Source organism: Hoplias malabaricus, chromosome 4, assembly GCF_029633855.1.
Source record: "Hoplias malabaricus isolate fHopMal1 chromosome 4, fHopMal1.hap1, whole genome shotgun sequence".
Classification (NCBI taxonomy): domain Eukaryota; kingdom Metazoa; phylum Chordata; class Actinopteri; order Characiformes; family Erythrinidae; genus Hoplias; species Hoplias malabaricus.
In genome coordinates this window covers 12,263,196-12,284,269 of record NC_089803.1, presented here as the reverse complement: position 1 = coordinate 12,284,269, position 21,074 = coordinate 12,263,196, and the positions used below count along the sequence as shown (strand labels likewise).

The following is a 21,074-nucleotide window of genomic DNA, read 5'->3' as shown; positions in this document are numbered from 1 at the left end:
GCCTTCCAAACGAACCACTTCAGGACTGTTCCTGAGAGTCCAACCCAGTTTGTGAGTCTATCTATAAGATTCTTATGGTCAATGGTATCAAAGGCAGCACTAAGGTCAAGAAGTAATAGAAGAGATACCTTTCCAGCCTCTGTATTTAAGTGGATGTCATTAATTACCTTGATTAGAGTAGTCTCAGTGCTGTGATTAGACCAGAACCCGGACTGGAATTTGTCTAGGCTACTGTTAATGGACAAGAAACTAGTGATTTGCCTGAAAACTATTTTCTCAATGATTTTTCCAAGGAACGGTAAATTAGAAATTTGCCTGTAGTTACTTATCAGAGATTATTCTAAAATTTTCTTTTTTAGAAGAGGCTTTACAACTGCAGTTTTTAGTGAGTTTGAAAAAACCCCCGACATGAGTGAGGTGTTTACAATGTGGAGTATGTCTGGTTCTATAGTGTGAAACACACTCTTTAAAAAATTGTGAATGATTTGAGATGATTAACTGTGTCGATTAAAATTTTATTATCAACAGTACTGAACTCTGACATTTTAACTAAGGAATTTTATGAGGTGATGAAGAGGGTGCAGACTCATTGTTGGATATAGATGTACTAATCGCTTGTCTGATATTCTGGATTTTAGTGTTAAAAAAATAACGCAAACTCATTACATCTCTCAGTTGATACTAATTCAGATGCCATTGGTGTGGGTGAGTTTGTGAGTTGGACTTTGGACCACGGTGAAGATGATTTTGCTGTTGTTAATGTTATTGTTGATGATGGTAGAGAAATAGGGTTGTCGTGTTTTGCACATTGTCGCATTGTATTCACGTAGCTTTATAGATTTCTTTGTGAACATGAAGACTTGTTTTACGCTATCTGTGTTCTGCCTTGCGACACTCCCTCTTTTGGATTTGAACAACAGAAGCATTTCTCCATGGTGCTTTCTGTTTGCAAGACATAGCCTTCATTTTAACTGGCGCAATCTCATCCATAACACTGACAATTTTTGTATTAAAACTATTCAGCAGATCATCAACAGAGTTGGATCGTTCACATGGTGTAATGCACATTTTACTCATGAAAAGTGTAGCTGTGCAGTCCTTTATAATCGTTTTCTTGACACAAACTCTTCTGTCTCTGATGACTGGTGAGGCCCACAAATCAAAGAACACACAGTAATGATCTGACAACGTGACGTATATAGACCCGTGACTCTTCATGAATCTATATTTGTATATTTAAAAGTAAACATATAATACTTATATTATATGAATGAGGTTTTATTTTGTATTTAGGGGAAGATTTTGAAAACCATATCTGTGATAAAGATAAAAAATGTTCTTTTTAGACCGTTCCCAAAGTAATTAAAATTTAGAAAATATCAAAAAGTTCCAAAATAGAACCTTCCTCCTCAGGGAGGCGTGCTCGTTCCGGAAGTGTTGCAGAAACCAGTCGAGTGAAGTTCAAAGCAAATCAAAGTAATTATTTACAATACTGGATCCAGGAGAACTAATACATAAGAAACGCAAAGTGCCCTTTCCACGCAAAGTTCTGACCTCTCCCCCCATCTGACTCCAGTTTTATAGCTGATATGACGTATACCCTGCTGGCAAGGCGTTTCTGACTGATTAACATATATTAATATGCATAATAAGACATGTTAGTACTCATGTTTCTCCATGCAGGTTTCCCATGCACCTGTGACCCCAAAACACTCATCATGCCCTTCTGACAAGTACCTTTCTTTCCCACACTCCTTTTCTGCCACCAAAATTAGAGGAGTCACTAATGGACTTAAGGTCACTGAGATGCCCTAAAGTTCAACTCCCCCTTTTTGCTAACACTTGTAATTTATATGAGCTTGGTATGGCCTAAGTGCAGATCTTTTCAATGTTAGAGGTCTAAGAATTTAGAAAGGTGCTAATACTGAGTCAACATGCCAGTTAGTGTGCAGATTCTAAACTGTTTAAATGCATGGTTAAATAGTGGTTAATCATTCATATGAGTACATATAAGATACAAGATTTCACACAATTATAAATGCTTAATTTTAACTAATCATTTAAGGATATTTGTCCACTAACACAAAGTAATAAAATTATTTTTCACAACAGTGAGGACACGACTCCAACTTCATATGTCTTGTATTGATTGTAGATGATGATACTGCAGTTGCTCCAACTGCATCTGTTGCTTTAGCCAAAGCCAAATCAGAAGTTAGCATTTACAAACTCATGGTCCAAAATCTGAAGAAGATTGAAGCTTTGACCAGAAGAAAGGTACTTTCTTAGAACTCTACTTTGTGAGGGTGAGTGGACCTACTGATTGGCCATGAGTCCTGTTCATTTACCATTAATTTATGTCATTTTAAGTTTTTGACCAAAATGTACATCCTTGTATAAATTCTAGGTGGATTTAGGCCATAGATTCACATTTGGGTCAAACCAACACAGAACTTCTATGGGGCAGTCGTGGGCATGAGGTTAGAGAAGTGAGCTTGAGATCAGTTCAATTCCCAGGAGTGCCAAGGAAAGATTTATCCATGGCTGAGCATTGCCCTTGAGCAGGGCACCTAGACCCCAAACTGCCAAGGTGATCACAGCTTTCTTCTCTGGTTGTGTGTGTTTACTGCCCCTAGTGTTTGTGAAGAGTTGCTCACAAGTGTGTGTTCAATACCGCGGATGGGTTAAATGGAGAGAAATAATTTCCCTAAGGAGATCAATTCTTCTTTTTCTTAGTCAGTCTGACCAGCACAGTGATTATAGTGTTAATGATGTGCACTCTACATATATATATATATATGTATATATATATATATATACACACAAAATCAATATATAGTTAATGTACCATAAATGATTGATGTAAATAATTTTAAATATTACGTGCCTATAAGTAAAACTACAGGTTTTCTTTTATTTCTGTCATTAGTTCATGATTAAGTGAGACATTACTTAACCATTTAATAACACTTCAGATTGTTTTAAGTAGTTATTATTTACATGAAACATTTATAAGGTTTTATTGAATACTTAATAACATTAACTACTGACAATAAATAATGAGTTAAGACATTACTTAATCATTTATTGACGTCTATTATTGTCTTAAAAGTTGTTAATTAAGGTAACCTTAGTGTAAAGTTAATCATTATTATGAAGTTTGCACACAGGAAAGTGTAATATTACTTGAGGGAGTCTACTATAGACCTAGAAGCAATATGAAAATGGGCTAAATCATGTTAATTCAACCTGATCTGAACTTTTATAATAAATGCTTTTCACACGTGTTAACTAAAGGAATTAAGTAGAATATTTACAAATGTCTATTTCTAAACTGTATTTTACACACTACTCTTAGAAGAAATCTGCATGGATATTAAAGTAAGAATACTTTCTGATGAAGTCGCTGGTAGCTAGCGAAATAAAATGGCAATTTAGAGCATCGCCAAGCTATTCTTAAGTAACTATCAATGGTGAGTGCATCACAAATCATCACTGCTTGCCATTTCTGTCTTACCTGGTGTAATAATTGATTGATTGATTCCTTTATTAATCCCACAGCAGGGAAATTCACAATGATACAGAAGCAAAGGGACAGCAATAATAAGATAATATGCTAAGCTTAAACATTGAGTTCTAATAACTGAGAAGGTGTTTGCAAGTAGCATTTCCATTAAAACAAAGCTTAAAACACCCAAACCTCTAAAACTGAGAAGACACTTACTACAGCAGTTTTATATAAACAATGAACAGTTGGTTGGGAGTGTCTCCACTGCACGCTTATCTTGCTGCAGTGATAAGCAGGCTTGGCCTTCATGGCAATCAGAATATAGTCTGTTTTGATGTGTGTTGAGGTCCTGATAGCCCAGCTCCATGGCTCCTGTTCTCTGAGAAACAAATTTCTCCACCAACACTGATCTTTAACCTTCCAAGGGTATACAGTCCAGCCACAGAAATAAGGATGAATGGTGATGATATGGCAAACGGCCAGAGTCCCGACTGTGCTCCAGAGCATTACAAAGCCCCTGCAGGACCTCCTCAGAGTTGGTCGGCTGTCTCCTCACCTGCAACAAGGTCTAACATGAGAGTTTGTCAACTCCACACTGTACCCATGTCCCTCATCCGTTTGTTGGATGATCTCCTCAGGCTCCTCTGGGTCAGACTGGATGGGCGGTGTGCTGGGTTGTGTGTGGTGCTGCCGAACCCCGGACCGTGTCTGTGGTTTAGTGTAGTTGTTCCAATGAAATAAGGAAATAACTGCCCTGACATTTAACCTCCTCTTTCTCTGTGATTTACTGATAATTTTGATGCTACTAAAAGCTATGTCTGCTGAATATCATGTGACTGATTAAAGTGAAACAATCTCATCTCATTTTGTTTAACAACTCAAGACAAAGTTCAAACTCTTTTGGAAAAGAGTGGAGTCAAATAATCTTTAAATGGGGCACAGTAGAACACAATAGTGACCGAGGAGGAAAATAATGATCTATAACAATTAATTCTGAAGCCACGACTTGAAAATAATAAACAAAATTCCTTGAACAATCAGTGGCATTTGGTATCACAGTTCAATCACACGTCTCCAAATCCCCAACAATTACACAATTCAGCTTTAAGGATAATTGTACATTGAATGTGACCCAATCACATTAATCCCTCACTCAGTTCTACCTTCTGTTCTGGGTGAACGCAGTGATGTTTTTGGACAGATCTCTGACGAGTAAAACTCTTCCCACACTCTGAACAGTGATACGGTTTCTCTCCTGTGTGAATGCGCTGGTGTTTTTGGAGACTACTCTGTTCAGTAAAACTCTTCCCACACTCTGAACAGTGATACGGTTTCTCTCCTGTGTGAATGCGCTGGTGTTTTTGGAGACTACTCTGTACAGTAAAACTCTTCCCACACTCTGAACAGTGATACGGTTTCTCTCCTGTGTGAATGCGCTGGTGTTTTTGGAGACTACTCTGTACAGTAAAACTCTTTCCACACTCTGAACAGTGATACGGTTTCTCTCCTGTGTGAATGCGCTGGTGTTTTTGGAGACTACTCTGTACAGTAAAACTCTTCCCACACTCTGAACAGTGATACGGTTTCTCTCCTGTGTGAATGCGCTGGTGTTTTTGGAGACTACTCTGTACAGTAAAACTCTTCCCACACTCTGAACAGTGATACGGTTTCTCTCCTGTGTGAATGCGCTGGTGTGTTTGGAAATGACTCTGTTGAGTAAAACTCTTCCCACACTCTGAACAGTGATACGGTTTCTCTCCTGTGTGAATGCGCTGGTGTTTTTGGAGATTACTCTGTTGAGTAAAACTCTTCCCACACTGTGAACAGTGATACAGTTTCTCTCCTGTGTGAATGCGCTGGTGTGTTTGGAGACTACTCTGTATATTAAAACTCTTCCCACACTCTGAACAGTGATACGGTTTCTCTCCTGTGTGAATGCGCTGGTGTGTTTGGAGACTACTCTGTACATTAAAACTCTTCCCACACTCTGAACAGTGATACGGTTTCTCTCCTGTGTGAATGCGCTGGTGTGTTTGGAGATTACTCTGTTGAGTAAAACTCTTCCCACACTCTGAACAGTGATACGGTTTCTCTCCTGTGTGAATGCGCTGGTGTTTTTGGAGATTACTCTGTTGAGTAAAACTCTTCCCACACTCTGAACAGTGATACAGTTTCTCTCCTGTGTGAATGCCCTGGTGTGTTTGGAGACTACTCTGTACATTAAAACTCTTCCCACACTCTGAACAGTGATACGGTTTCTCTCCTGTGTGAATGCGCTGGTGTGTTTGGAGACTACTCTGTACATTAAAACTCTTCCCACACTCAGAACAGTGATACGGTTTCTCTCCTGTGTGAATGCGCTGGTGTCTTTGGAGATTACTCTGTTGAGTAAAACTCTTCCCACATTCTGAACAGTGATACGGTTTCTCTCCTGTGTGAATGCGCTGGTGTGTTTGGAGACTACTCTGTACATTAAAACTCTTCCCACACTCTGAACAGTGATACGGTTTCTCTCCTGTGTGAATGTGCTGGTGTGTTTGGAGATTACTCTGTTGAGTAAAACTCTTCCCACACTCTGAACAGTGATACGGTTTCTCTCCTGTGTGAATGCGCTGGTGTGTTTGGAGACTACTCTGTAAATTAAAACTCTTCCCACACTCAGAACAGTGATACGGTTTCTCTCCTGTGTGAATGCGCTGGTGTCTTTGGAGATGACTCTGTTGAGTAAAACTCTTCCCACACTCTGTACAGTGATACGGTTTCTCTCCTGTGTGAATGCGCTGGTGTGTTTGGAGACTACTCTGTTGAGTAAAACTCTTCCCACACTCTGCACAATCATGAGTTTTCCTCTTGTGTTTACTCGTCTGAGTTTTTCTGTCAGATGTGTGGGGATTAATCAAGCATGTTTCCTGAGAACTGGAGCTTCTGCCCTCCATATCCACACATTTAATCCCTCCTGATCTCAATATTGTGTTGAATTGCACTTGGAAATTTTTCTTGACGCACTTGTGGAAGAATTGTGGAACTGTTTTGGACAACAGGAGCCAGAGAAAATATCCAAAGAGATGTTCTTCTGTCCTGAAAGACAAGGAAGAACCAAAGATAAAATTAATTAAATTCACTCTCCCATGGCGACCAATATTCTCCTGAATGTGTAGTCAGTTCCACCTTCAGTACTGTAACTGAAACAGCAAAAATAAGCCAGTGTTGCCAAATGGTGCAGGAATATAGCAACATCCCTATCTGTTTTCATACTTTTCAGCGTTCTGAATGCTGGCTGGTTCTATTCCCATGACCAGAAAGAATATTGTGGGTGGAGGAGAGATAATAAAATTCACATTATTTAGAGGATGCTCCTTGTGTAAACAGTTCTGTTTGTTTTGCTCTGGTGGCAACCAGAGGAGGATGGATTTTGCTTTTTGACTTTCTTTTTTCCCCCAAGGTTTCTTACTTCTGCTCTGACCAAACTTTTCCTGTCACTTTTGTTTAAGCAGCACCCACTTGGTGCTAATACCCAGAATTCTGTGCAGCTTATTTGTGCAAACACCAATTCATTCTGCTCTGCAATAGAAAACTAATGATCCAGAGAGAAAGAAAGAGACAGAAATAGAGTTTTAATGTTAGAAAAAATATTAAACAGCGTGATTTTAAAAGCATCTACTCTTGCTGATCTTTTTCTTCAGTAAAACACATTATAAACGGTGTGTAACAGTCTCTCTCTGGTCTTTATCTTCTGTAAAATGATCAAAAGTACAGAGAACTTTCTTCCTGACAACCTTGTTGATGAAGATGATGCCACACCAGAGAAAGAGAGCAGGCATACCTCTAAAATGATGGGGAGAAACAAAAACATGGACAAGAAAGAAATTCCAGAATTGGAAAATAAAATCGCATTTACAAATAAGTATTCAGCGAGCAGCTTCTTGTCTTGTGAAGGAAAGGTGATCTAAATGACTAATACGTTGTCTTAATTATTAAATATGGAATTACATAAATTAAAAGAATAATGATGTATAAAGTAAAATATCATAATTAATAATGATGAAATTGCGAAGCTGGTTCTCTCTGAGACAGTTGGTCTGTGTGCTCTGTGAGGCCTGAGAAAGCTTAACAGTGACACTGAAAGATCCTGTTGTAGTTCATTAGAATTCTGGTAAACATCACATACACTTTTACATGAACAAAGGCTCTTACAAAAACTTCGTCTAATTATCAAAACACCTGCCGGACCCAGAGGCAGGGGTCTGAGACAGTGATAGCTTTAAACTTGTATTATCAATTTACTTTATTAGCACACAGGGCAACTGTGACAAAGGACCAGCTCAAGGCCTGAGACCTGAAGCCAGAGGTTGTTATTTGGTAAAACTTGTTTGGGAAATAATTAAAGCATTGTCTATACAGCAACCTAAAAATTCATGTAGTTTAGAAATAATAATGAAGGGTTGTGATGTATTTGGAAGGACAGGGAGAAGCTAGATAGGAGGATGTGAAAAAACAGAAACATAATGAATGGGGAGAAAAAGGAGTATGGGAAAGAGTAAAATGGTCTTGAGTATACATAAGAACCTTTTCTAAGAAGCACACAAACTTTCTTTTAAATCTAATAGTAAACAATGTCTGAAGAGTTAACCTGTTTTATGAATGATTTTTGGTATCTCTTTTCAGACTTACCGAGTTGATGTGATTTTACTTTAACCTGTTTAAATAAAGTAATGAACATGTTCTCTTTTAAATCTGAAACTTGTGTCTGTGAAATTTTTTAGTTATTGATTTTTCTATAGAAATAGTGATTTTTAATAAGGCATATACAAAGCTAAGTCAGGCTTAAAAGGAGAAAGCTTAGGGTGTAAAACCAATTGTTTCTTTGAAAAACAGTATTTGAATGATAATTGGATTTAGGAAATCATGACACTGCCAATTTCATATTTCAAAGCCATTTCAAAGTATTTTCTATTTATTGATTTTATGTACTGTTTGTATACATTGCAATTGCTGTATGTTTACACTGTTTCAAGGTTGTATGAAAAGCACACTTACTAATACTACATTGTCAGATATATTGTCATTGTGGTGGTACCCTCAATTGTACATATTTGTAAATTTAATTAGGGAACATGATTATATAATAATTGTAGATTTTAAAATGTGTTGATTTCATACACCCTGTTTTATCTCCAGGACTTTATGTTTTTTTTTTGTTATGCCATTTGAACAAAAATGGATTTTTAAACACTTCCCAGTAAACAAGGGACGTCCCTGGACGTTCAAAAAAGGTCTAAAAGTAGTCGGTCCGTCAAGGACATATTTTAAACGTCAGTGGACGTCCAAAATTAATTGAAAACAAGTCAGTTATTTCAGGACCAATTGATAATGTCAACGGACGTCCGAAATGCGTTGAAAACAAGTCCGTTATTTTGGGACTAATTGACAACGTCAATGGACGTCCGAAATGCGTTGAAAACAGGTCAGTTATTTCGGGACCAATTGATAATGTCAATGGACGTCCGAAATGCATTGAAAACAAGTCAGTTATATTGGGACGAACTGATAACATCAGTGGACGTCTAAAATGCATTTAAACAAGTCAGTTACTTCAAGACCAGTTAACGTCAGTGGACGTCCAAAATGTGTCTGTTATTTTGGGACAAATTAATATTGTCAGTGGACGTCCGGAATGTGTTTTAAATCAGTTAAGAGAGAGAGAGTGAGAGAGAATGTGTGTGTGTTTGAGAGAGAGAGCCCCTCCCCTTCAGATAACGGTTACTCTGAGTTTGAATACAGCGTCAAAATAAGTTTCAGTGGATGATTTTTCAACGGTTTGTGGAAGCAGGCATTACTAAAACAGCGGAGGAGGCTCGTATATTCAGAGGTAAGTGATATTTAATCTTAATAAAACTTTCGTTTCACTCATTCTGGTAAAGTATAAGTATTTAAAGAGCTCTAGCAAAGCAACAGCTATGCTAGGTTAGCATCTCAGTGAAGACAAGTGAAGGAGTAGAGGAGGATAGTAGTTAACCCATTCTGTAAAAAAAAATCAAAGTAATATTACATTATTAAAAGTAATGTTTTTGACATTTATTTCAGCAGGTCTGGGTTGCAGTTACATGCAAGCCACCTTGCTAACAATGCGAATGTTAACCAAATATCAAAAGAAGTGCTGGGCTGGAAAGTAAAATCATACAATAACATTTGCGCAGGCCACATTTGTGCTTTTCCAAATATGTGAAAATCATCAGATGAACGGTACTTTTATCTGAAGTTGTGTGTAAAATATTGATGTATTGTACTCTGTTATTACTTTTACTTAGAAAATCAATACATATAATTTTCATCAGGTGCACCAAAACATTTACATATGATACAATATTTTGTTAGACTGACAATTTTTTTTCCTACTCAGGTATCCAACTAACTTGGAGTATGTTCATGTTCCCAAAGGTTTAACTGTGAAATATAAATGTTGTGGGGAACACTAATGCAAGTATGTATTTTATTATATTGTAGAAATAGTAATAATATTTTAAAACGTATTTGCTGTGGTCTGATTATTAATGAAAGCATACATGTTTTGAGTCAATACTGTCCATCCTCCAGCACACCTTGCATATGTCACTCAAGCAAAAGCTAGAAAATGTGCCACTTTTCAATGTTGCAGAGACTTGAAGGTTTCGGTAATTTTATCAGGCAAGGAAGTCAACAGATGCATCAACAGCATTGTCACCAAATGCCCAGTGCTGGTAGCAAGTGAACCAACATCATGTAAGTATTATTGTATCTTTTTTAATTCTGAAAATATTATATATAATACGTATAATATTATAATATTTATAATATAATACTAGATTTATATTAGTTTTTTACTGTAAGACCATTATTAATATTCTATTATATTAATATTTGTCTAATATCGTTTCCTTATTCTATCTTATTTGCCTCTGCACTATTGTCTTTATTGATATAATTTATTGGATTATTATAATAAAGTTGGTTGGTGGATGGAATCCATACTCTAACAATGAACAAAATTCACCAGTTCAGCAATGGATTTACAGCTGTACTCCCTAAAATACACATCGCCACACTGACATTGAGATGAGAGAAGACTTCAAAGCTTACAGGTTTGATTTAAACATTTGACCTAAATAATAATTTAACAATTATTGCATCAATGTGGCGTCTGTGCTTTCATGTATTCATTCATTGTCTGCTTGTCCAGTTCAAGGTTGTGGTGGGTACAATATATTTACATACTACCTGGAGTCACTCTGCGCAAGGTGGGATCACACCCTAGACAGGGCACTAGTCCTTCACAGGGCACCACACACCCACAATTTCACTCACGCACTCACACAATGGACACTTTTGAGTAGCCAATTCACCTGCCAATATGTGTTTGGATCATGGGAGGAAACCAGGAGCACACAGAGGAAACTCATACAGACACAGTAAGAAAACACCAAACTCCAGAGGGGGGCACCAATGTAAATTGATAGTTAATAGGTATGGGATCATTATTAAAGCATTTTCTTCATGATGTATAGGCACTGACTTCAAGAATAAAATTGTTTTTCTTGACTTACAACTCTGACCCCCTCATTAAGTCTGATAAAATAAACTGTTGCCACACCAACTGAAATAGTCACAGTCAATGGAAAGTCAGTGTTATGTCTTAGTGTGTCATGCCAAGTCTATTTCTGTTTTTCTGTAGGGTGAACCTACAACATTATATCTGATAATTCAGCTGAAAGATCAGGACTGGGAAACTGGTGTTTCCAGAGGAACCAGAGTGTGGTGAAAGCTGAGTTGAGGTTTGCTGTCATAGTGCAGTAGATGATGCCTTCTTCACAGACACCTGTATGTATCACGACTTCAAAATTGAATAACCTGCACACCTGAAAACATCATGACATTTCTCCAGAGATGCATTTTAAACATGGAGTTGCAGAATGTGACTCGAGTGATCAACCTCCTGTACTAAACCTTTCATGTCTCCACTGAAACAATGCACACAATTTCTGCATAGAAAGTTTACCTTTGCCAAACCCAAACAACACATTGGCCTGTGCGTGGACATGTACAGTATAACCTGTGGTATATGACTGCCAGTACACTATTTTCAAGTTTCGTTCTAACAGAAGATGTGTAATGAAAACACAAGCAATAATTTTCCTTCCACTGTCATATTTTTATTAATTAAATGTATTGGGTTAAACAGATAAAAAAATGTATATATTAAAATGTCAGTTTTGCGTATTTCCTCTTCAGGTGGATTTTTATTAATTTAAAAATTTCTATATTTTTGATTTTGCCTTTTTACATAAGTAATTGTTTCGTAAACTGTTGATTATGGAAGGTCGCCAATCCACCTATCAACATGTGATTTTGGACTGTAGGAGGAAACCGGAGCACCCTGAGGAAACCCACATGGACACGGGGAGAATACACCAACTCCTCACAGACAGTCACCCGGAGCGGGAATCGAACCCATAACCTCCAGGTCTCTGGAGCTGTGTGACACTAACTGCTGCGCCACCGTGCCGCCCATTATGAATATTTGTGTTAATAATTCTGGTACACTTTAGTCACCACAGGGTACAAAGTGGTTTGTCACTGGGGTGGTATTTATAAAGCTAATGTTAATGATACATTTTAGCCCCTTATGGTTCCAAGTACATTAACTAATACAAAAACATGACCACATAAAAGAATACTGAAAGGTACTGTATTGTTCCTAAAAGAGGTACAGCCCCAGTGACAAGCTTTTGTACACTCTATACTTTGTTCAGATATGTATGCCATTATCTTAGTATGCAAATTTTTGTTTCATTTACATGTGTAATTAAATACAGAATATAGTATATATATATATAATGAAAATATAAAAATAATAATATTCTGTACTCAATTACACATGTAAATGAAACAAAAATTTCATTCAATATATATATATATATATATATATACACACATTTATACATGTATACCATGCCATGAATGCCATGTTTGACTCACATATTTACATATTTTGGGCTAATTACAAAAATTTGCCAATATGTTTATAAATATTTTGCTTTTACCTATGGGTGTAATGTTTTTTCCAACCAGGATTGTGAACTGACAGGTACAATTAAATACTAATAGAAGTGTTACATAATGGAAACTATTAAAAGAAATAATGGATAAACTATTAGGAACCATTAAGTGCTAATGGGTTACATGATGAAAACTATTAGATGTAGACACCATTGAAATCCAGTCTGAACCATTAAATTCTTAATGGAACCTACTGTATTTTGAAAGTACATTTGTAATGTGACTCTTACTCGTCTTTTCAAAGTTTATGTTTGGATGTCTTTTCAACTTTAATTCAGTGTTTATTGAATGACATTTAGATACGTGATTTCAATGTTGAAATAACGGCTTTAAAAGGACGTCTTTATTGTGACTTTTTTAGTCGTCTTTTCAACTTTCATTTTCAACCTTAAAAAACGCTGACTGAACGACATTTAGGTATGTGATTTCAACGTTGAAATAACGGCTTTGAAAGGATGTCTTTAATGTGACTTTTTTTAGTCGTCTTTTCAACGTCTGTGTTTGGACGTCTTTTCAACGTCTGTGTTTGGACGTCTTTTCAACCTTAAAAAAACGCTGATTGAACGACATTTAGGTACGTGATTTCAACGTTGAAATAACGGCTTTAATGTGATTTTTTTAGTCGTCTTTTCAACGTCTGTGTTTGACTGGAGTCAGGCTATCCGCACTTTGGAAACTGACGGTCAAGCCATCCGCGCTTCAAATCCGAATGCATGTATAGGTGCGTCGTTACAGTTTTTCATTGCGGAGTACACCGCATCCGCTTTGGGACAGATAGAGAGTCTGAAACCCGCGTTTGAGCAGCGATGTCTCTGTTACTAAATAAATGCACGCAGTGCTAAAATGGACTAAATGGGCTAAAATTAACAAGCCATTAGGAATATATTTCGTTTTAAATCACTTTAAAGAGGCAAAACACACTTTGATTATTTCATACATTTACGTATTTTTTTACTTTTCTATAAACACTTAACTGGCTTTGAATAGTAATCCTGGTGGAAATGTAGAATACAGATTACATTTTACTGTCATTAAACAGAGGTAGCTCACTGTATAATATTCTCATGGATTTATACTGAATACCTACCAATATGGATTTCTCAAAAACTACCCATAATGCCTAAACCATTCCACTGTCATTAAACAGAGGGACCTCTTGGCTATTAACTGTATGATTTTGGCAAAATTTCACTGTGTACTTTTCTCATAAAGTCATATTACATACTTACTGATATGGATTTCTCAAAAATTACCCATAATGCCTAAACCACTCCACTGTCATTAAACAGAGGGGCCTCTTGGCTATCAGCCGTATGATTTTGGTAGAATTTCACTGTATACTTTTCTCATAAACTCATATTGAATATTTACCAATATAGATTTCTCAAAAATTACCCATAATGCCTAACCCATTGTACTGTTATTAAACAGAGGGACCTCTTGGCTATTACCTGTATGATTTGGTAGAATTTCGCTGTGTACTTTTCTCATAAACTCATACTGAATATTACCAATATGGATTTCTCAAAAATTACCCATAATGCCTAAACCATTCCACTGCCATTAAACAGAGGGACCTCTTGGCAATCAGCTGTATGATTTTGGTAGAATTTCACTGTGTACTTTTCTCAAAAACACATAATAGATACTTACTGATATGGATTTCTCCAAATTTACCCATAATGCCTAAACCGTTCGACTGCCATTAAACTGAGGGGCCTCCTGGTTATCAGCTGTATGATATTGGCAAAATTTCACTGTATACTTTTCTCATAAACTCATACTGAATACATTCCAATATGGATTTCTCAAAAATTACCCATAATGCCTAAACCATTCCACTGTCATTAAACAGAGGGGCCCCTTGGCTATCAACTGTATGATTTTGGTAGAATTTCACTCTGTATTTTTTTCACAAACTCATACTGAACATTTACCGATATGGATTTCAACTTGGATGTCTGTTCAACTTTCATTTTAAACCTTAAGAAAACGTTGATTAGAGAGTTTCCAGACTCGGGTCAGAACTATCGGTCCACTCTACGACCGTAGATCACGACCGAGACAATGCCGACTCCACGTGCATCGGCCCGAATGTGTGTAAAAGTCTCTCTCTGATCTTTATCTTCAGTAAAACACGGTATAAACGGTGTGTAAAGGTCGTACACAGTAAAAACATTTACCTTCAGTAAAAACAGGTCCTGATTCCTCTCCAACACAGCTCTCGTGCAGAACGGACGCGTCTGATCGCGGAGCAGCGAACACTTGAACAGAGCTGAGCGTTATTAAAACGAGTCCGACCAACGCAGTTCGTCTGTCCAATCAGAGGAGAGCTGGTGTTTGAGTGACGCGTCTACAGTGCAGTAAATAAAGCCTTCTTTCCTCTCTTCAAAATTACCGTGATTCTGATTGGACGACGCAGGGACCTATGCTCCGGCCTCAGACCCGCCTCCTGAGATACGATTGGCTGCAATTTAAGAACAGCTGGTCTCTGATTGGACAGTCCCCACAGACACAGTGCCCTCAGTCCAATAGGAGCCTTTCCGCTTGAGAACATGCATAGCAAGAGGTAAGAAATGAGAGCCTTTATTGTTAGTATACGTGAGTATAACGAAAACTAGTTTACAGCCTTCCCAAGCAGCAGAGCTTACACATTTACATGGACGGCAGAATAGGCAGCAATATAATAAATAAATCTTTGAGGTAGATATTTACAATATTAGTTTTACATAAACTGTAGGATGGGTTTTGATTTCCAGATTCCAGAGGTTACAGCATATGTTCTGTTACAGTTCTCACCAACAGTTGAGAGGTTGTGTTACTGTGTAAATAAGGAGCAGTTTGTATGTCCATCAGACAGTGCTAGAAGCAGAGTACACATTTATAACAGTTACCAGTAATAAATATCGCTGCTTTAAAGTTCACTGACTGCAAATGTATAGAATGAACACATTCAAAGTGTAAGTGTCACAAATTACCACTTCCACAAAAAAAAGCAGTCAAGCACAGGTTTAATGATCCAAATACGTAGTCATAAACAATCCAGGTTAATACCAAATAAACATTTCAAAGATCAAGACAGACTATCCAAAAAACACAATCCCAAACTCATAAAACAAAAACCAAAGCAGAATGTCAAAACCAGGAGAAAAGAACAGAAGATATAGATGTCGCTCAGAATTGCAGGACAGAGCCAAGAACAAGACTTTGCAGAGAACCTACTGCACCACGTGCTTTATATATATACACACACACAATATGACCGCCAACAGGAACCTGAGTAACACTAGCCAAGTATCCTGGAGAGAGTCACCTCTGCTGGTGCGGAGGGGAACTACCTGCTGCAGACCTGACAGTAAGGTTCTAGTTTATGGGGGTGATGTGGTCAGGAAAGATGGGGGAGTCAGTAGGGTTAGGACACTAGGTTAGGTGTTTGTTTATGTGAACACAGGAACTTCACACTCTCCACACTGCTTCTCCAAATATGTGGAGGTGGGGGTGGTCTGGCTGCTTTGTTCTCCTGAAGTCCACGATGATCTCCTTTGTCTTAGAGGTGTTAAGTGCCAGGACCTAGTCATTCCACCTCATTCCTGCAGGCTCCTTCATCACAATCTGAAATGAGGCCCACTATTGTTGTGTCCTCTGAGAAGTTTATGTTGTTTAGAGGTGAATGGGATCTACAATGTGCACTGCACAGAGAACAAAGAGTGATTGGAGGTGTGGGTGACAGAGTAAATGCTGTGCATGCTGAAAGATCAACAGTGTTTCAGTAGGAGATTAAACATGGAGTGTTTCTACACACTGCTCAGATGCCACTTAATGGAGTTTGAAATGTTTCTGAGGACTCAACGGAACACATGCAGAAACACTGGGTTAAAAGTTCTCTTTGTGGTTCACTGCTGAGAAGTCATCCTCATGTAGAATTTACAGTAAATAACTGGCAAAAAGAGGACAATAATCTACTGTAAAACATACTGTTCATGACTGTAAATCAAATTACAGTACCCACTGTACACAAGTAAATACTGTTACAAACTTGTAAATACTTGGATACAAACATATTTTCTTTCCCTGTAGATCAATTACAAAGTATTTATTGTGTTTTTTTACAGTAATTATTCATTATACTGTAATCCATTTTACAGTAATTTGGTGTAATATTTAAACATACAGTAGTTTACTAGCAATAAAAGTTGCCAATAAAATTATATATCTACCATATAAATGTTTAAAATTACACTGATGTCAAAATCGTTCACAAAACAAGACAACCGATGGTTACAAAATCAAACATTTATTTATTTATATAAACATGTCCAGATGGAGGGGTGCACCAATTTTTTAGAACTTTTTGTAAGTCTGTATCTAAGTAATTCTGCAATGTAACAAATGGTTTGAAATGCTCCATGTGGTCTGAAGTGTTTTTCTTTAAAAGTGTCTATACTTTCTTTCCAAGCATCTACACATTAACATACCAGTATAGATAGTAAGCAAAATAGCTATGATTTGCAGACATTCCTATCACCACCACTGCAAAGAAATCCATTGAGTTTGTCTACAATAAACCAGAATTAAAAAATACTACAGAAACATAACAAAATATGTATCAGTATTACAGTGAGGAAAACACATTCACAAACACTATCGTGACTAACTAAGCACATGGGAAAATAAGAACAGTCCTCCTACCAACGTGTGTTTTTGGACCATGGGAGGAAACCGGAGCACCCGGAGGAAACCCACGCAGACACAGGGAGAACACACCAAACTCATAACAAGAACAATCCATGAATTGAAAAAAAGTAGATGGAGACTTAAAGATGTGTGAGGCATAATAGGTTTCTATTACAACAATTAGGCACATTGTTTGAAAAGGTTTGCTGGCAATACAGAACATATGACGTATCATTTAGTAACTTAACTACACTGACAATAAAAACACCTTTGGATATTAAATACTATTTTCACCCCTGAATCACTGAAGAAAACACACTGACACACTTTTAGGACAAAATAGTTGTGTCCCTGAATTCCACAAAGAAAGTTTGTGTAATGGAAATTTGTATATTTTTCTGTTGAAAGCTCTTGTCTGCTTGTTTGTATATTCATTTCTAACTGTCAACAGAACTTACAAACTAAGTTCGAGGTCAGTGCTTTATCAGCACACACGTTCTGTTCCTCATCTTGTCTGTAGGCCTGCAAAACAGTTTTCAGGAGGTGCCAAGGACTGACAACTCCTGGTATGAGAGGAAGATATAATATATCAGAGTATGTCAAACTGAGAGGCCTCTAAGAAAACTAAGCTTGCAGAAACATCGAGTGATTACCTTATGGCTATGACTTACAAACTACCTATATAAACTGTCTGAGAAATTCACTAATTTGTCCACATTTACCTAGTACTCTGTGCTGTTGTATGTTGACCACCTTAAAGTTAAATAAAATACTTTCTGATTGCAAATGTTCCAATGAAACATCTGAAAATATAAAAATGATTTATGAAATTATAAAATCAGCATAAAGTGATTGTGCAAGAAAAACTACTTTTTATGTGTTTGATGAACAGCTTTTTTCAAAGTTAGATAAAAAAAAAAATCTAATTTAAAACTGTTAAAATGTTATTTATTACTTTAACTGCCCCAAAAGTTCTCATATCCCAGCTCATATGATTTAACCTGATAGATATTTTTAATCTTTGCAATTTCAGTTTTAGAAATACATCAGCATGTAAGTGCTTTTTCTTAACTTATAGACTTTCAGGGTGTGACCAAAGGCAAGGTAAGAAGTCACACTGAGAGGTCAGTCCAGAAAGAACATATATGTATTCATGGCAACATGAGCCCTGAGCTGAGGGATCGTCATAGTGTTTACGGTCCACTACACTGTTACTCTGAACACAGTACTCATGGTTCAAAATGACTGGCACCACCTCCTCTGGGTCAGACTGGATGGGTGGTGTGCTGGGCTGTGTGTGGTGCTGCTGAACCCCAGACCGTGTCTGTGGTATAGTGTAGCTGTTCCACTGAAATAAGGAGGGAACTGTTAAGTCATGTTAAGCTGTTTCCTTATAATGGGTTTAAATGGGAAGAAAAAAGCTAAACATACTTTGTTTAATTTCCGTTTGAGTTACAGGTTAAATATTTCAGCAACAGAGAGCACTTATTATCAGTAGTAATTGATCATTATGAATATTATTATTATTGTAGCGGGCAGCAAGGTGGTGCAGCAGGTAGTGTCACAGTCACACAGCTCCAGGGTCCTGGAGGTTGTTGGTACAAGTCCCGCTCCGGGTGACTGTCTGGTGTGTTCTCCTCGTGTCCGCATGGGTTTCCTCCAGGTGCTCCGGTTTCCTCCCACGGTCCAAAAAAACATGTTGGTTGATGGATTGGTGACACAAAAGTGTCTGTAGGTTTGAGTGTGTGTGTGTGTTGACCTGTGAAGGATAGGCGCCCCCTCTAGGCTGTGTTCCCGCCTTGCGCCCAATGATTCCAGGTAGGCTCTGGACCCACCGCCACCCTGAACTGGATAAGGGTTACAGATAATGATTGAAAAAAAGTGAATGGCTCAGAAAGTGAATGGCTCAGTTGTCACCAAAATGCCTCCACACATGAAGAGGAGACATTTGGAGTCTACTGGAGACTACTGAAACTCACACTGTGATAAGAGTTTTGAGGAAGAGCTGAGCTCTAAGATCACACCAAAGTGGACAAGGATGGATGTGTGCTATTAATTCTTTACTTTACTAAAACATAACTGTAGTGGTTAATACCCATACAGAAAAAAATGAGCTTGTTATAGACAGTTTCACCAGGCTGTGATATGAAACACAGTGCTGTAATTTTATTAAAAATATACAATGTTTAGAGTTGGTTACATGGTACACATTTAAATGACTTTGAGTGAAAACAATAGAATCATCATCTACAAAGAATGGACCTAAAAACTGAGTTTTACATTATTTTTCAATCAATATACTTCAGAGAACAATTTCTACTGAGTTTATATGTTCTAAATGTTTCCCACATTACATCAACTAGAAGTACATTTCAAAATCAGTGATTTTATATATTTACATCAGATGAAGAATCATGGTGCTGTGTTGTTCCTGAAGGAACCAGGTTACGCTCCATTAAGCGGGTCTCTACTTTGTGGTGACTAGATTTAAAATAGGTATTTGCTGGGTGTCAGTGTAACAGCTGATCTATGATCTATGTACAGCTGGACAATTTCACCTTCATCACCTTCCACAAGAATTTAATTTGATGGTAAGACCGCTCTTAGTCTGGGTCCTTCCCCTCCACCTCTCTGTCCTGAGGGACCAGGAGATGAAGCTCCAGAGAGTTCAGCTGTTGGGTTCCTAGGACCACTCAAGCCCCTCTACCACGACAAGGTGGCGATCTACAGAAAGGGATTCTGAAGAAATTTAATTAGACATTCTCTGTTCACTCCCAAACTGTGGTAAAAGTAGCCTGGTATCATCAGAAAAAGACCCTCACTGATCCATGCGTTAAATGGAGACAGAAGCACGGCAAGCGAGGGGGATCCATGCTAGGCTAAGAGCTAACCCGAGCCGGCAGGCTATCCCTTGTCTCTTTCTCTCCAATGTCTGCTCGCTGGATAATAAACTGGACTACATCAAACTTCAGAGAACTACACGGCGAGAATACAGAGACTGCTGTGTTTTTGTTTTTACGGAGACATGGCTCAGCGACAGTATTCCCGACGCCGCCATTCAGCTAGATGGGCTAGCCGCATTTCGAGCCGACAGGGACCCAGCGCTATGCAGTAATACTCGTGGTGGTGGATTATGTGTCTATATCAACGCTGAATGGTGTAAGAACTCTGTGCTGGTCTCTGCTTATTGTTCACCGTTAGTGGAGTTTGTGGCTGTGAGATGTAGACCTTTTTATTTACCTCGAGAATTCTCCGTTGTTTACTTAATCGCAATCTATATCCCTCCCGATGCAAACACAAAACAAGCGCTGTGGGAATTAAACGAGGCCATAAGTGACTTCCAAAACACACACCCGGATGGACTGTTTATTGTTGCTGGAGATTTTAATCATGCTAATCTCAAGAAAGTGTTCCCTAAATTCCACCAGTATGTGAATTTGCTACAAGAGGAGCGAACACGCTGGATCTTGTTTACAGACGCGTACAGGGCAGAGCCCCGCCCCCACCTCGGACACTCAGATCATGTCTGTTATGCTAAGTCCTGCATACAGACCCATCATCAGGCGATCGAAACCTGTCCTGAAAGAGGTGAAAATCTGGCCATCAGAAGCAATCTCTACTCTTCAGGACTGTTTCGAGTGCACTGACTGGGATATGTTCAGAGAGGCTGCAACTTACAGCAACACAATCAACCTGGAGGAGTACGCATCATCAGTGACCAGCTACATAGAGAAGTGCATCGATGATGTGACCATCTCCAAGACCATCACCATCCGCTCCAACCAGAAGCCGTGGATGA

General features: G+C 38.0%; 1 protein-coding gene and 1 long non-coding RNA gene across 2 annotated transcripts in view; one reads left to right on the top strand and one right to left on the bottom strand.

Moving 5' to 3' along the window:
• Positions 1 to 14,918, bottom strand: part of LOC136694606 (zinc finger protein 665-like) — a 185,264-nt gene extending 170,346 nt beyond the window's left edge. The window contains exons 1-2 of the mRNA XM_066668305.1: positions 14,785 to 14,918; positions 4,719 to 6,586 (exon numbers count right to left, since the gene is read on the bottom strand). Coding sequence (XP_066524402.1) covers positions 4,719 to 6,444 — 1,726 coding nt within the window. The 5' untranslated portion in view covers positions 6,445 to 6,586; positions 14,785 to 14,918. The remainder of the gene's footprint in view (positions 1 to 4,718; positions 6,587 to 14,784) is intronic.
• On the top strand, positions 9,063 to 10,606 carry LOC136694613 (uncharacterized). Its single transcript, XR_010802223.1, has 5 exons — positions 9,063 to 9,377; positions 9,593 to 9,751; positions 9,909 to 9,989; positions 10,164 to 10,267; positions 10,542 to 10,606. It is a non-coding gene; the product is annotated as an uncharacterized lncRNA (long non-coding RNA).
• Positions 14,919 to 21,074: the final 6,156 nt, after the last annotated feature.